The sequence below is a fragment of the Labrus mixtus genome, chromosome 21 (genome assembly GCF_963584025.1).
Source record: "Labrus mixtus chromosome 21, fLabMix1.1, whole genome shotgun sequence".
Lineage (NCBI taxonomy): Eukaryota > Metazoa > Chordata > Actinopteri > Labriformes > Labridae > Labrus > Labrus mixtus.
In genome coordinates this window covers 7,190,436-7,207,497 of record NC_083632.1, presented here as the reverse complement: position 1 = coordinate 7,207,497, position 17,062 = coordinate 7,190,436, and the positions used below count along the sequence as shown (strand labels likewise).

Below are 17,062 nucleotides of genomic sequence, written 5' to 3'. Positions count from 1 at the left end.
TTTGTGTGTGAGGCAGGAGCGGGGGCCATATTTTACCCGTCTGTCTGGCGATGAGCTGGGCTGCATATCTCCCAGCAAGAAACCCAGCTGGATGGAAGGATCTGTGTGTGTGTGTGTGTGTGTGTGTGTGTGTGTGTGTAAGTGTGTTCTTGTGTGCATGTGTATGTGTGTGTGTACGTCTGTGTGTGTGTGTGTGTGTGTGTGTGTGTGTGTTGATGTCTCTATGCAGGTTTCCGAGACATGTCGTTTATACTTGTCACTCAACAAACTCAAACACACACAAAGAATATACACACACACGCACACACACACACAGAAACACACATATAGATTGGCTGTCCGAGTTTCCAAAAATATTTGGAGCGGGAAAACTGGCAACCCAATTAATCCCTGGTGAAAATGAGAGGCTTGATGTGTGTGTTCCTGTGTGTTTCTTAAGATTCTTTTGTCTTGACGTCTGCACATTCTGAGGTAAAGATGAGTAAAATAGTGAAATATAAAAACCTCTTCCAATGGGACCATCATCTCTCTATCCTTCTTTTCCCTCACTCTCTCTCTCCCTTTATTTCTCTCTTTTCTCTGTTTGGTCGTCTCCCCGCCGAGTCAAAGAGGCATCATCATCCTCCTGAATCATATTTTCCATCTGTAGCCTCCACTTGTGGAATAATGAATCTCACAGATGTGTGCGACTGTGCCCATACAAACACAGACTTTCGCACAAACACATCAACAAATTCCCCATTTCCAGAGAGCAGAAAAAAACCTCACAACGAGGAACAAACCGGGACAGACCCGATGTTTCTTTTTGGATGTGGGTCATTGGTAGAGACAGTGAAAACAGGTGCTGCCTGTCACTTCTCCGAGAAGCCACAAAAAGTAATAAAGTCTAAGGGGGTATAAAAGAAAAAAGGACCTTGGGAAAAAGTTATGGTGCACTAAGTAAAAGGCACATTCAGTTCTGGGAGCCTGAAGTCAGTTCTTTTGAGAGAAAATTGTTTTAAAGACAGCACATGGCTCAGGTTGTGATGAGCTGCAGACAGACCTGCAAAAGCAACAGGAACATCACTAGTGAGATTGAAGCCAGGTTGAGAAACAGGGCACTTTATGCAATCAGGCAGCTTAAGAAAAAAAGGTTGCTGTAGGGCTGCAGCAATTGGCCCATCTCTCTAAAGGTAACCAGTGAACTCAAAGGGGCTTTCTGCATTATGCGCTAAGCCATGATGACTGTGAGACCTGACTGCTGTTATGAACTGCAGACAGACCCTCCTGCGATAACAGCTCTAAGTATGTAGTGGTCAGAGAATTACACGGTCAGAGAATTACACGGGCTAAAAGTAAAGGGATTTACATGGAAGGGGGCACATAATGCAGGAGTGCATGGAGGAGGTCAGGTTTCAATTTTAAGTCCCCGTATAAGACATACTTTCACCTCCGAGCCGCTGTGAGATGATATTGTAGTTTTTATATTGTTTTATTTCTTCAAAAAATATGTTTTTCTAATAGGCCTATATGCCTAAACTGTAAAGATAGCCTATATTTTACATACAAAAACCTGATTATTTTATGACTTGCCTCTTTTAATTTGCAGCCTCTGTAAAGAACTTTGTAACTGAAATTAAAATCAGAGTTATTCTTAGTAGTATTAATAGTTTCCTGTCCTATAGATAGATAGATGGATGGATGGATAGATAGATAGATGGATAGATAGATAGATAGATGGATAGATAGATAGATAGATGGATAGATAGATAGATAGATGGATAGATAGATAGATGGATAGATAGATAGATAGATAGATGGATAGATAGATAGATAGATGGATAGATAGATAGATAGATGGATAGATAGATAGATGGATAGATAGATAGATAGATAGATGGATAGATAGATAGATAGATGGATAGATAGATAGATAGATGGATAGATAGATAGATAGATGGATAGATAGATAGATATGCTGACTCACAACATTCACCCCACACACCGAGTACATATCGTTCCCGCCAGTCACTGTGAGTCAGTAGAACACAGAGGGTAATTAATCCAGTTAGGCTATCAGAAAATCCTATTATATGGCAGATTAGGTAGCAACACGCACTTACACAGCCTCTGGGACTTGTAGTCCACCATGACTCCTCCCAGCCAAGGGTTCTTCCTAGCAAGCAACACCTGTATCGATTAGCCTACCTAGCAGCACCTGTACATTGAAGTCTTCACATGTCAGAGCCAATACGCCCGAAATAAAACTCTATAGCTATAGAGGAAAAAAAAATTTGCAAGCGTGTGTTTAACATAAATGTATCCAAAGATTTGATAGTTTAACATTCTCTCAAAAAAAAAGGAATGAAAGTAGTAAACTTCATTTGACCTAGAGTTGAAAATAATAAGAATATCCTCTTTAAGCTGACAAAATTATTCATTTTAATTGTTTACGTTTTTGTAAGTAAGAGTTTTAAAATTAACTTTTACCCTGTAAATTTGGGGCGCCAAGCTTGCAATAGCTTTAATGGAATTTTGTAGCCTTGGCTAATTGTAATGTTGAAAATTAATAGTGATTTTTTATTTTTTAATTAATTTTCAGCATATAGGGTAATAGTGAGTTCTTACACAAAATATATTCTCATATTTGGCACCAAGAATTTTTTAAATGTTTGCTGCAAGTGGGTATCTGTGACGTAAGAGGTGAGAGTTGACGCAGCACCTGACGCTGCAGGTCAGAGTGCCTGCTGTACCTGCCCGCCGGTGCTCGGGGCTTTACAAGGCTTAATTATCGTGACACACTTTCCCCAGTGATCGCCTGTCTTCCGCTCGGCTCCTGAACACTGCGGATTATGTGCACTAACTTCAGCCCTGCACTTCCAGGAAGACACTGGGTTTATTAGAGGGACGTTTTTCTGCTCCTTTTTACGCTCGCACAACAGGCAGAGAAGTGTCCAGATATGGTTGTGGAGGGGGACACCGCTGGGTTCATCCCCCAGAAGGAGATCGTGTATAACGGCTTGCTGCCGTACTCGGACCGGTTGGAGCGGGAGGCCACGGAGCTGCTGGCGGAGATCAAAGCGAACCTGTCCAGAGCTGTCCTCCTCAGGGAGCTTTGGCCCGGGGTTGCTTTCTGGTCCAGGAAACTCTTCTCGTAAGTGTTTTAGCAAGGTTAATAAATAAATGAAATCCAGAATTAGTCCTAGGATGGCAATTTTCTATAGCCTAATGCAAGCTGTCCCCAAAAAACCCAACCCTGAATTTACTAAATTATCAATGAGTTTATTTGGCACAGAAACACCGAAAACATAATAACTAAGGTTCATTAAAGTGCCCTTATAGTATAGCTATATTCAATGATGGTGTGTAGTGAATCATTAAAAATGGCCACATCTGTTATACATTTAAACTTTAAACCTGAAATATTCAATATCAGGGAATAAATGGGAATAAAAAAATATAAATAGTCTATCTGTTAAAGGAGTATTTAATGATAGACCATGTGGTGTTTGTGTCTGGACTTACAGGCAAGTGCTGTCTGCCTTCACAGAGCAAGAGATTTACCCCTTAACTGTAAATAAAACTGACTTTTAAATCACTTTTTTCTTATTGGCATCAACTCTGAGTAGGAGGTGAGTTAAGGTCTTACATTGAGAAAGTGGGCCACTGAAGCTGCATATTTTCAGACTCTGGATTGAGCTGATGTGGGTCAGCTAGAGGAAGCAGGTAGGGATCTGCTGTCCACTTCTCTTGTCACCACGAGATGATCCATTTAAATACCGGTACTAAAAATACCTCCAATTACATTAACTAAAAGATGGTATTGGGTATGCACAGTCAATGCACAGATCCATAACAATAATTTATAAGCCCTTGCCAGAAACTCCTTCTAAACAGTAGCCTACACAGAAATCAGGCTGTGTTTGCTTTTATTAACACCTCTAGGTTTAGGAAAAGATAATAGCCTAGGTACATATTCATTAGTAAATGTCAAACTGAAAGTGCTGTGTTAGCAGAAAGTGAAATGTTGGTCAAAGTGTCATCATTTATTGTTTTCCATTCACCCTTTTTAAAACTGTATTTCTTTTATCTGAAGTGTAGACAATGAAAACAAGTATAAACACAAAACAAGGCAGTTTTATGGTAAAAATAAAGTTTCTTTGACCCTTTTATTGGCTAACAAAGGACATAATGGAGGCTAGCTGGTTAAGATCATTTGCTAATTGATGTTAGTAAACAACCCTGCTGCAAAAAAGTGCCATGTCATCTTAAGCTAGCTAAAATATAAGCAATCATGCTGTCCATTTTTATTTTTTTTGTTAAAATAGTTCAAACAGATTCATACTTAAGTTATTGTAAAATAACAGCCTGGAAATTAAAAACGTTAGGGAGAGCCGCTAGCAGAGAGTGTACGCTAATGTTAGTTAAAGCTAGCAACATTTAAACAGTCATTGTTTTCCTATCACAAATGTTATGGCTGTATATATTTTCTTCAAATAACTTGCTGTAAAAATTGTATCTTAACTTTAAAATTGGGGTTCTTTGGAGCACAGCTTGTTTTTGATTTATGGTGGAGTATGCACGTGTTAAAAATAATTATATTAGGCTGTGTATTTTTTCCCATGCTGGTAAAGGAGGGATACTCACAACCAGCAAATACTCATGTCTCATTTATCAGAATCTGTATTATTAAGGTGAAAATGAACCCTGAACATTTTGAGTCACCACCCCTTATTCCTCAACTTCAGGTTTCTGCAGCTTTACGGACGAAGATTCAGCAAAGAGGACCACATCCTCTTCATCAAGCTGCTCTATGAGTTGGTCACGCTGCCGGACCTGGAGCCTCACATGATGCAGAGCTACGCAAAGCTGCTCATTCAGCTTCTCAAGTGGGTGTGACAAAAAAAATAAAAAAACGCACAAATACACAAAATGCTTACACAAATATATCTGAGTCTCTCGGCCACAAAGGCAGGGTAGGAAGCTTGGAGAACCGCTACATCTTCACACTAATAAAATAAATCAGGTAGAAAGGGTTTCAGGCCTCCCTGTGGATCGCAGGGCAGACCCAGAGCATGAGGGAGTTGCATTTTCCATCTGGCCTGGGAAAACCTTGGGATCCCCCTAGGAGGAGCTGGAGCACGTGGCTGGGGAGAAACATGTCTGTGCTGCCCTCCCCTTGATATTGAGAAGGGTTATAAAACTCAGTACAGCACAGTGAAATAACTGTATGACTAATAAATTATGAAAGAAATACTTTAATCTTTTATTTTTTTTGCCATGAGAGCTCTTGACTTCAGAAAGCTGGACTTCACAGCATCAGCATCTTGCGTACTTTGGTATCCTTTAATGAGATCAGCGAGCAGCCTGGTTGGTAAACAGTGTGTGCCGCAGGTGGTCTAATGATGGGAATACTTGTGACGTGTTGGAGTGGATTTTTCACTTACCTTGCTGGCTCTTCGAATGCTGCTATTTTAACAACCCGCAGTCTCGAGATAGTGATTCAGAAAGCACTCAGAGAGGAAACACTGCACGTCCAAGAAACTGCACAATCCTCTGAAATAGATGTTCAGACGAAGCTGTATGAGCTATCTCCAAGAAAAAGTACAAACTGTTTTAAAATACCAACCCGCTCTTCAATATAGAAGTCTACTTAACGGTACTAACGTCTTGGTGGCTACATGTACTTCTTTCATAAGGTCTATGGTATTCTTGAATATTTAGTATTAGATCTGTGTTGATTTAGTTCAAATGAAATGGCAGTCCAAATACTAAATATACATATTTAAAGGAATATCAAAAAATGTATAATATGGGGCGCTAGAAGCGTAGTGGTTGGTGCATGAGCCCTTTGTATGGAGGCTGTAGTCCTCAAAGCAGGCAGCCCAGGGTTCGAATCCGACCTCTGGCTTCTTTCCTGCATGTCATTCCCACTCTCTCTCTCTCTCTCCCCTAATTTCTGACTCTTTCCACTGTCCTTACTCTAAATAAAGGCCGAAAAAGCCCCAAAATAAACCTTTAGAAGATGTCTAATATGCAAAAGAAAGAGTGTCCTGTCAGTGGAAAAGTAGACCTTTGGATTTACATAATAAATGATCCTGCTTAACTTTTGTATCTAGAGACGGGGAGGTTAATTATAAGTCTAGAAAATCGGTCATTGACTTAAGATGTTCACAGCCTTGGATTCAGGGGCTCCAGTCACGTTATTATGGTGGTGCAGGCAAAAGTAGAAAAACAAGCTTCTCTTGAAATCTGTTATTGCATAAATGTAAAATGTAGACGTGTCACTGAGACAGTCAAATGAATGGAGTAGAGTTCAAAATATCTCCCAACCAAAAGTTTGAAAAAGGCATAAAATGAAAATACAGTTCTTCAGTGAATGCAATTTATTACACATACATGCAACATAGCAGACAAACACTTCATATGAAGGATAATGAGGTTTGTTGGCCTAACACTACATAAAGACTTGACCTATGTCATCATTTCTTTGCTCCTTTTGTTCCTAAAATCACCTCTTCCAAACTCGAGTGTCTGCGTGATAGTCTCCAAGACGCCCTCATTCATCACTTCCATTTGTCTCTAGTTGTTTCCATGATTTCCACATCCATCACAAAACGGCACCTTAAGTTACATGTCATTTATCTGAGTGTTTTCCATGAGATGAAAAGAGAAAGATCTGGGCTAACCGTATATGAAGTGCCAGGTTTTCACAGCTCAGAGATTAATTTGATACTCAACGTCACGCATCAGGTCTCAATAGGCCTTTTGTTTTTATAGTCTCGCATTTCACCGTCATTTCCCTGATTGACTCTTCTTCTCTTCATTTTTCAAATTTCCCCATTGACACTCGGTTCCATTGATGAATGAGCGGGGGGGAGGGGAGACAGGAGACGAGAGGAATCTGAGGATGGGGAAATTGTGCTATTGCTCACGGCTGGGACTCTTTTACAACTGTTTCTGTTGGGTTTATTTTTCAAAAATTGGGAATTTAGAAAAAAAAGACAGAGACAAGACAGAAGACGGAAGTAACAGAGTGCAATGAAAGCAGCAACGTCAAAGTACCTCGGGGAGGTTTTAAAGCTTTAAAGCACTCATCAGTGGCAATCCAGTAACTGCAAACTAATAGCTCAACAGGGTGCTTGAAAAATCAAGAATCATAGTAAAAGAAAACTTGAATGCTGGTTTGCTGACAGATAAACATTTGTATTGACATAAAGACTTTAATGCATTCCTCTCTATGGAGCAACAATGAAGCCAGGGAAGTCTGTTTGGGGAGCTTGATAGTTTATAGCAAATATTAACAATTTCAAAAAATAAAAAAAAGCATTCATCCTGGGTAGGCCTTTATGGGGGTTATTAAATGTACAAAGCAAGCACAATTAGTTGAAAAACTAGACAACAACCACAAACTATCAGGATCCAAACAAAAAAAATAGTTGATTTCAGGTGTAGCTTACATAACTCCAGCAGCTTCATGTATTTCATTTTCTACGTCATCTCTCCAGGTGTTGAATTAATTCAGTTGAATGCTATAAGTTTTGCTATATTTTCCATAACCGGCTGATTAGAAACATGATTGTAGCTTGCTTGAGATGAAAACTTCATCACGAAGCAGATTCATTTCAAATGACTATGAAAACAGCGACACACAACTCCTGCTAGCTAGCTGGCACTGCTAGCTGTGGCTAACATTGACCTGAGGAGCACCAGCATTCAGCAGTAGTAGCGTACTTTTAGCTAACGCGCTAACTAACGACAACAATGCAAGACGGTCAGAGAGAACCCCTTCTTTATTCCCCTCATGGTTCTCAATAGCCTCTTTTTGTGGCATTGCATTGTCCTCCAGAATGTAAGCACGCTAACGGCTGTAATATGCGGTCTGAGATTTATTAACGACAGACGTCATTTACTTGTTTTCAAAATAATGTGTTCCATAATCAACACAGACATATTGCATTACAGTGAATAGATTCAACACTTGAAACTGCTCAAGTATCAACGTGCAATCAGACTTGACACGAACCGACCAATCACATCACACATACAGCAAATTAGACGGTCATCGTTTTTGTGTTTGCAAGAACGTCATTACGGGCTCCAGCTAATGGGTCCTCCCACTCCCGCTCAAAATTTGGTTTGTGTTGTGAACATTTTACACCAGCTGAGTCTACACCTGCAAATTACCATCACCTGCAGCTGTCCTCCTCTTTATGCTGTATTGAACCAAGAATTACAGTGATGTGTTTGCACACAAGTCAGAGGTCTGGCAGACAACATGTTGAGCACAGCTCCTCGAGGTACTGATTCATTTTCCCACAATTACTGACTCTATCAGACACCCTGTGGTTTCTCACTCCAACCCAACATTAGCACTGTCACCTTGCCTTGACTTAGGTTTTTATTTTGAGAGGTTCACACCTGACACACACTCAATATTTGACTCCTTTTTTTTTTGTGTAAATAGGAAGAAGGAACTGCTGTCAAGGGAAGACATACAATTGCCATGGCGACCGCTCTATGATCTGTACGAGAGGGTCGTCTACTCCAAGACTGAGCACCTCGGACTCATCTGGTTCCCCAAGTATGTTTTACATTTACTTGTGTTTTCTAAATGTCCGTGTAGTTCTTGACAGTTTAAATGGTTCAATACCCTTTTGGGATTTATTAACATTTTTTAGTTCAAATCATATCTGTAATATGAGAAGTTGGACATTTTGAAACGTTCTTTTGCTGAGAGTTTGATTAGAAGATTCATGCAGCTCTAATGAAGATAAAGTGAGACAAATGCGAGCAGCGAGCTAACTTAGCTTAGCCATAGACAGGGAACAGGCTTTCCTCACCTGGCTCTTTGACCCTTTGGTATCCTTTACTGTAATGAGATAAGAGAGAGGAGCCCTTTTGGTCAAAGCGACTGCGCCAAAAGTGGTTTACTGATGGCAAGACAGTGAAGACACATGACCTTTTCATGGGAGATTTTTCACTTACCTCTGTGCCCTGTGGAAGGCTGCCATGTTGTAGACAACCTGCAACTGAGAGAACGGGATTCAGAAAGCGATAGACAGATAGATAGATAGTAGATATTCCTTCCATAATGCTTTTTAATGAATTATTTCTAAATACAAAATGGGTTTGTCACCACTCAAGTTTTGATAGATCAGTTTTAGCCTGGATGGATGGCTAATACGGGATTGTTTTCTGTGTTGAAGTTGCAGCTTAGTCTGATTGTGTGTCGACACTCTAGCCCTTTTTACATTGCAAGTCAAAAGCACCATAACACTTAGGGCTGGGCAATATATCAAGATGCATCCATAGATTTTCGAACGAGGTATAGGTCAAGTCACTGAAGTTTGTTGGGTTGAAAATCGTTCAACGGTTCACCCGTTTCTCCTCTCACTGTCTGTCCTTCTTCACTCTGCCCCGCCTCTCTCCCTCTGTGAACAAAACTCAAAAACCATCTGCATGATAACAAAAACAGCTGTGTGTATTCTTTTATGCAGGAAAGTTACATTTTGTATTTAATTTAAGGAGCATTTTTCATACAATGTTATTATTTTTTTTATTTCACAAATGGGTAGTTTATTTAGTCATTTTTATCCACACCTGGCTGTTAATAAAAGGGCCTGTGTGATATTTGGCATTTTACCCATATAGATTTGACTTAGAACTGAATTTGGTTTTTTTTAAATATCTGTACTTAAAAAAATATTGAGATATATATTTTTTTGGTGTATATCGCCCAGCCCAGCTAACACAGACAAAATGTTAAATGTGGAGTCAGTAGAAATGTTTCCTGCAGCTCATAAAAAACAACATCCCCCCCCCCTCCTCCTCCTGGGCTCATCACACCCGGAAGCACACTCACTGCAGAACTTTAACGTGCACATTAACTGCTTTTACCTACACTGGAAGCTAGCCAAGAATATTACATTTAGTTTGAAAGGAAAAGCCGATAATTTATAAGCTAACTGCTGGTGTTTGGCACCAGCCTGTCCGACAGAAAGCAGACCACCTCCACGTCCACGGTCGGGAGCCAATTGAAGGTTCACCTTCGTGTCAGAATGAGCTTTATGCACTTGGCGTTTCGCCTCGCTATGACTATATTTTCTTTTCTTTGCTGCTACAACAACGTCTTTCATGTTTGTCAGTTTGAAGCGCTTCCAGTCGCTGGATTGTATCCAGTCCAAACTCACCTGTGCGCTGTCATTGGCTGGAGGATAGACATCAGCTCCCCCCCACCCAGAAACACCCCGAGTCAACCAAAACAACACGGACTATCAAAATCCAGGCAGAGGACTGAGTCTCTGCAGACACAATCACCACCACAGAAGTGATGATTGAGCAGCATTACTGTTGCATAAGTCTGGATTGATTTTTTAATATTTTTTTTAGGAAAAATAATGAAATGATTTGTAAACATAATGAGTTGTTTATGGAGAGTAATCTAACTTTGATAGTCTTGATTACATTTTTAAACCACGAGGGTTTTATTAGCGATTATCATTTTCCCAGAGTACAAGAAAACCGTTTAATGTGTGTGATGTTATCCCAAAGTCTGTGAGCCAAGAAGGCCGTCTCAATCAGTCCAACCAGTCTCCTTTTTCTTTCTCCTTTTTTATAATCGTAATTATATCATAATAGTCTCTCGGTTTTTAGGACTGTTGGAGCTACACGCCTAGCTATTTTAAAATGTTACCTTGGGCTCTGTGAACATTTCAGTTGGCACTTTTTTCTTACCTTTATATTGACTCAAAGAGTTATCACAAATGTTAAGCAAACAATAGATTAATGGAGACAATAATTACACTTGCAGCCTGTTTTTTTGTTTGTTACTGAAGCATCTCACAAAATGCTTAAAGTATAATCCATTTTCCAGCTCTCTCACACACCTCGTGTCTGTGCTTGTTCGCAGCTCAGTGGACCACATTCTGAAGGCTTTGATCAAAAGCTGCAGACTGTAAGTCTCATCCTCTGTGATCATGTCATTTATGTGCTGGATAATATATTGCTTTGATCTTCAGTTGTGTACAGTAGATCTGTGTGTGTATTTGTATATCCAGCTTGTCTTTATCTCTTTGGGCTCATGCCTGTCCTGTGTGTGTGTGTGTGTCTGAATTTCCCAGGTATTTCCCGGTGTCATCCACCCAGGAGATGCTGGATGAGTGGCGCCCCCTGTTGTGTGTGTTTGACGTGGCCATGCAGAAGGCCATCAGCAACATGGAGCTCTTCCTGCCCACCATCATGCCCCCACAGGAGCACAGCCAGGGCTTCCAGTAAGTGACTGAGGCGGCTCTGTTCAGAAATTAGATTTAACGGCAAGTGCAGCTTGACTCAGCCAGAGCAAACATCAAGGGTTTCTAAAGTTTGAGGAAGAGAACTCTGTTTATTTATAGAACAATCAGGGCCAGCAGCAAAAGGTTAAACGTGTTGCCTTTTTTTGGTCATGTTTGGTTCTGTGATGGAAACGTAACCTTCAGTGTGTCGTTAAATCATGTATTTTTCTTAACGTCATTTGTTGCTTTAAGAGTGTACGTAATGGATAACCTCATGTTTGTGCTCTGTGTTCATTAAATCCTCCTTAAAATCAAATCCACTACAGCCTGTTAGCGATGTAATTCAGGGTTTATGTGCATAAAAGTAGACATCAGAAAAGAGTTGGACATTAGGTTGAATCTAAACAGGAATGATTCTAATTTAAGTTTCTGAAAACTGACCTAGTATTCCTGTAAGCCATTTACAACAGGCCAAGGTCTGCATTATTTAATACAAATAACTCCCACCATTTTTCTCCTATTTTTTGAAGTTGTACTTTTGAAGTTGGTTGTAGAACTTGTCTTCATTTTATTTTTTTGCTTCCTTGCTGCCAGTATGAAGGCGTCACCACATTCATTAGTCTCAATGAATAATGTGTTTCTTACGTGAGCACTGCTCCCACTCGCCTTATTTTGTTCATATTTCATTTCCTCGGAAAACCTTTGCTCCTTTTTCTTTCTCACCCTCCATGGTTTGCTTCCAGCTTTAGAGCCTCTTCACAGCATTAACGACATTCTTAAGTGTGTTCTCTCTCTCAGAAGTGATTTGTCTGGATTAAGTCCTGGAATTATCTGCAGTTTCCGTCCAGTTTCCACAATACATCATCTTTAATACTCTCTTTTTTCCCTTCAATTTTTTCCATGGGATCCACATGGGGGGGGGGGGGGGGGGGGCTTTCATAATTTTTAGGAATTGTCGATTGGTAAGAGGACATTAGCTTCAGATGTGTGATTGCGTCATGAGTGTCAGTATCACTGTGTGTTTTCAGGCTGTGGTTTGATGAGCTGATGAGTCTTTGGACATCAGTGCAGAATCAGCCAAGCTGGGAAGGGGTGAGACACACACACACACACACACACACACACACACACACAGTTGCACAATCCTTAACAATTTCCTTTTTTTAAGTATCTGAAGTATAATCCTATCCAAATTTACCGTGGTAGATGGATATTACAATTGACAATAGCCCCCATCAACCCCCCCCCCCCCCCATATCAAGACCAGGACCAAAAAAAGAGGCCAAATGAAAAGTAACAAGCACAAAATGTCTAGTTATTTAATTCCTGCTTTGTTAACATTTCACTGCCTTAAATGTCTTAATTCAATTCAACATAAAGTCGAAATTGCTGACCACTCCCCTTTTTTAAATCAACACATAAATCTGCAAAAACAATCACAAATGATTGAGCAATACAGCATTGAGCTTCTCAGTTTTCTTAGAATCAACAGACACTTTCCTTCACTTCCTGTTGATTGAAACATATAAATCTTGTACATTTTGGCAGTTTCCACTCGGCATGCAGATACAATTTTCCATTTTTGCCTTTCTTCTGTTTTCTTTCAACTTTAAAGACTGATTTGACCTGGCTCCGCTCTCTTCTCTTGGACTTTAAGATTTGTTATATTTTCTGTAATTCCTGTTATGGCAACCTTCACTTCTGGGAATGTTCTCTGTATTCCAATGTTTGTCTGGTGTTTTTCCCGCAGCACCTAGTGAACCTGTTGGCTCGCCTCGCCAACGATAACATCGGATACGTGGACTGGACACCTTATATTCCCACAGTGAGTCATTATCAGAATTATGGGGACGCATTAGTGTGTCTGTTAATGTCTTTAATGGAACACTGCTGGCCTGTGTGTGTATGTGAGGTACAACTGTACAATAACTGTGTGTGTGCAGATCTTCACAAGGATCCTGCGCAGTTTCAATCTTCCAGTTGGGGTCAGTCAGATGGTCACGCCGAGGTATCTGACCAACTCCTATGACACCGGGCACTTGGTGTTGTGGATCACAGCACTTCTGGTACACATTTTGGATACTGTGTCCTCTTAAAGTACACTTCACAGAAATATGCTTTTATTTCTGTTTGGCTAAGGTTGTTACCTTGTTTGTTTTCCCTGCAGGGTGGACGAGGAAACCCTGCGCAGAAGGAGCTGACCTGCCTCTTCAACAGCATCGCCTCCTTCTACCATCCTTCCAATCATGGTCGCTGGCAGGTACACACACACACTCAAACACACACACACTTGCACACACCCTGAGCCCACTGCAAACACATTCTCAGCTGCTTCTTGTCACACTCGTGTGATTTATAACCTGTCATTCAGCACTCTGCAGGCTCTCCTCGTGCTAACAACGCTATAATGAAGTTCACAACTGCTGAAGAAAAGAGCGATATCACAGATCTGTTTACTGCACACTGTGTGAAGCTGTCTCTGGACGATAACGCTGATGTTTAATGTGTGTGCGTGTTGCGTGTGCAGGCCCGACTGATGAGGTTGCTTCAGCGTCTCCCGGCGAGCGTCGTGCGCCGCGTGCACCGGGAGCGCAATGCTGACCCCAGCTGGATCACGCTGGTTCCTGAGAGCCAGAGGCTGACTGATGAGGACTTGCAGGACTTCACCCGCAGCTTGATCGGGACCGCCCTGCTGGCCATGTTCAGGTACTGCAATATGGTAGTTATTGGCACTTAAAATAACAACCTCAGCTTTGTGTATACAATCAAAGAAAAAGGATATTTATAGTGAGCATGCTGTAATAACAGATGAAAAAACACCTGTTCACTATAAATTATACCAATAGATCAATATACTTTGACATAAAATATTGATTTGGAAATATAATTATAGATTTAAAACTGATATATTTATTCGCTAAAAAAGATCAATTTGAATCTACAGATAGACACTGATCCACTGCAACAATTAACTCTGTAGCCTTTATAAAAGGAGCTAAACCAGCTTTCATTACATACATTCAATATAAATAATTTACTGTCGTTGAAGTGAGACAAGATGAACAGACCTGCATGAATCAGTGAGGCACCGACTGAGTCTCGTTGAAAATCCCTTTTCCATTCACCAGTCTTTACTGAATCCCATGAATCCATCTATACATACATACTGTACATTATAAACAATATACTTGCACTTAACTATATATCTGTGTCTCTTACATCTGATCTCGATATGGGCAGTAACACTCCTAACAGCTTGATCTCTACAAATACAACAAAGTAACTGAGCACCACTCAGGGAGTGTTTTATTTATAGAGCACTTTTTAAGCATGATGTACAAAGTGTTCAGATAAAAGACAGAGAAACATGAACATAAAACAAGTTGTTATTCCCTGTGATGAATACTTTATAGCTGAGTCAAAGCACCATAACATTGAACAAAAGAGAGAGATAAAGAGATGTACAAACAAAGATACATTTACAAAACAGTTTTTATGCGAGCAGCTCGATGACATTTCAAACAAAGAACGTGTGTAGGAAGGCCGATAGAAACTATTTCCACTCAGGCAGAATTAGAAAGCATAGGTGTGATAGTGGGAGAAGGTGTTAGCGTTGTTTTACACAGTCAGAGCCAATCAGTGGTCATGTTAATCAGTTTTAATGACCAAAAACAAACTTGTATCTTTTGGGCCGGATTTTAGTTCACAAATAGATTCTGACCACAGTTTTGTTTGTTTTTCCAACACAAAGTAATGTGTTTTATCAGTAGTGATAAAAAACAGTTCTTCTTTTCAGCTAAATATCACAGCTTACCCTGTGGCTGAAAGAGGAAGTTTGGGCGTTATTTAGGTTACATTATGTAACAGCATTTTAACGGTACTACTTCAGTGCATTGTTTGGAGGGGCTTTTATGAAGAGTGCAGCCTTTGAGATGAAGTTACAGCCATGTTTTTGCAAGAAAATATTGGACAAAACCTAACTTTATTGATCCTGGAGGAAATTCTAGTGCCAGATTGGTCAGCATCAAAAAAATACAAAGCAAAATTGACAGAATAAAAATAAGATCAGCACAACATCGATTATAAGTGACAAAAAAAATGAATATATAACCTTTTTACAGGCAAATTCAGCACCTAAAATTCATCCTACCATGGACTAGTTAAACATGGTCTGACCTACAATTCCCCCTCTCATTGTTTACTGGATAGTTACCATGACATTTGAATCAGTGCCAGGCAGTTATATAACAAGTTCAAACCCTCCTGTGTCTTACTAGCTAGATCAGTCTCTGACCTGGAGATGGAGGCCTCAGCAGCAGCAATCCTAATCTGGACAAAGACCGGTCACCTGGGTTGTTCTGCCTGTGTGTGTGTGTGGGTGTGTGTTGTTTTTGTTGATGACGCAGTGATGTGTGTTTTTGTATGTTTAATTCCATCCTGTGATGATTTTCAGTAAAACCGGGAGCACAGACGCAGCCTACGCTCTGCAGAACCTCGCTCTCCTCACACCGGAACTCGTTATCCCACCTGTACTTGAGAAGTAAGACTTTATATAATAAGATATTATTTTAATGTAAAAAAAAAAAAAGTTGTCTCATACATCTTTTCTAACTTTTTATCTGGGAGACATTCTTGCTTTATGTTTCTGGTTAGTTCGGGGTTAGGTAGCTATGGGCTGAAACTCGAGCACAGTAGTTTTAAATCCTATATTTTTTTATATTTTGACAATTTAGTATCATTAATGGTATGCTAATGTAGCTTTTTGCGGTGCATGTTTGCGATGTATCCATGAAATGTTTGTGTGTTTCACTGGATTAACTCAACTCAACTGTATATATACTGTATATATACAGTATATATACAGTATATAGCATCTGTCATGAACAGGAAGCACTAAGAAATTCAAATTGCACAAACTAAAGCAACACTGAAAAAGAATAAGAACAGTAACCAAGAACAATTTTTCTATTTATTTTAGCATGAATTAAAATGACAAAATCAACACATAAAGTAGATTTCATAGTCATCAGAGTCTTGCTGTTACTTTTTGAGTTCTGGAGTTTCCCATGTTTGAAATTCGATTATTTGCTTTTAAAAATAAAAAAAAATCTATGTCTTTTATTTTGAATATTTGTACTTTCTTAAGCTGAGACTAATTTACTAACTGTTCCAATTCAACCCTGCTTTTATTTTGAAATAAAATAAGGACCTTAACCATAGAAAAAGAAAGTCATTACAGATCAAAAACTAAATGAAAACAGCTCAAAGGAATGGTTGAAAAGTGAAATGTGTGATGTCATAAGGTGGATATTACTTTTGACTCGTCAGCTGAGCTTTTGGAGTTTTCTTTAAGTGAAATGAGACATTCCAGGATGCAGCAGTGTCGTTCTTTACCATCACTGTGACTGCAGTGAGTCTCTGTGGAGGCTTAGCCACAGTGCGCCCAAATGGAAAAATTAGCATGTGGTTAATCACGATAAAAAACAAAAACATAAATTGTAATGAACTAGTTAATTCTGACAGGCTTAGCTAATTATTTACCTCCTCGTATGTTCTGAAAACCAGGATGTACGCAGCGATGGAGACCCTGACGGAGCCGCACACCCTAACAGCCACACTCAGCTGCATGATCGGCATGGCTCGGAGCCTGGTTTCCCCTAACAACCGTTACCCAGAGGGCCGTGCGCACGTGCTCCCATTGCTCATGGGCTCTCTGCCAGGGGTTGACCCAAACGACTTCAGCAAGTGCATGGTGAGTAATGGATGTGTTGATTAGTAATGAAGAAGAATTGTTAGACAAGTAGACAATT

General features: G+C 40.0%; 1 protein-coding gene across 1 annotated transcript in view; it reads left to right on the top strand.

The window, feature by feature from the left end:
* The first annotated feature begins 2,842 nt into the window (after positions 1-2,842).
* The window catches only part of psme4b (proteasome activator subunit 4b), a 39,567-nt gene continuing 25,347 nt past the window's right edge, over positions 2,843-17,062 (top strand). The window contains exons 1-12 of the mRNA XM_061028675.1: positions 2,843-3,133; positions 4,728-4,868; positions 8,447-8,563; positions 10,892-10,936; positions 11,103-11,252; positions 12,281-12,344; positions 13,003-13,077; positions 13,196-13,318; positions 13,420-13,512; positions 13,780-13,958; positions 15,706-15,792; positions 16,818-17,004. Of these exons, the coding sequence (XP_060884658.1) occupies positions 2,940-3,133; positions 4,728-4,868; positions 8,447-8,563; positions 10,892-10,936; positions 11,103-11,252; positions 12,281-12,344; positions 13,003-13,077; positions 13,196-13,318; positions 13,420-13,512; positions 13,780-13,958; positions 15,706-15,792; positions 16,818-17,004 (1,455 nt within the window). The 5' untranslated portion in view covers positions 2,843-2,939. The remainder of the gene's footprint in view (positions 3,134-4,727; positions 4,869-8,446; positions 8,564-10,891; positions 10,937-11,102; positions 11,253-12,280; positions 12,345-13,002; positions 13,078-13,195; positions 13,319-13,419; positions 13,513-13,779; positions 13,959-15,705; positions 15,793-16,817; positions 17,005-17,062) is intronic.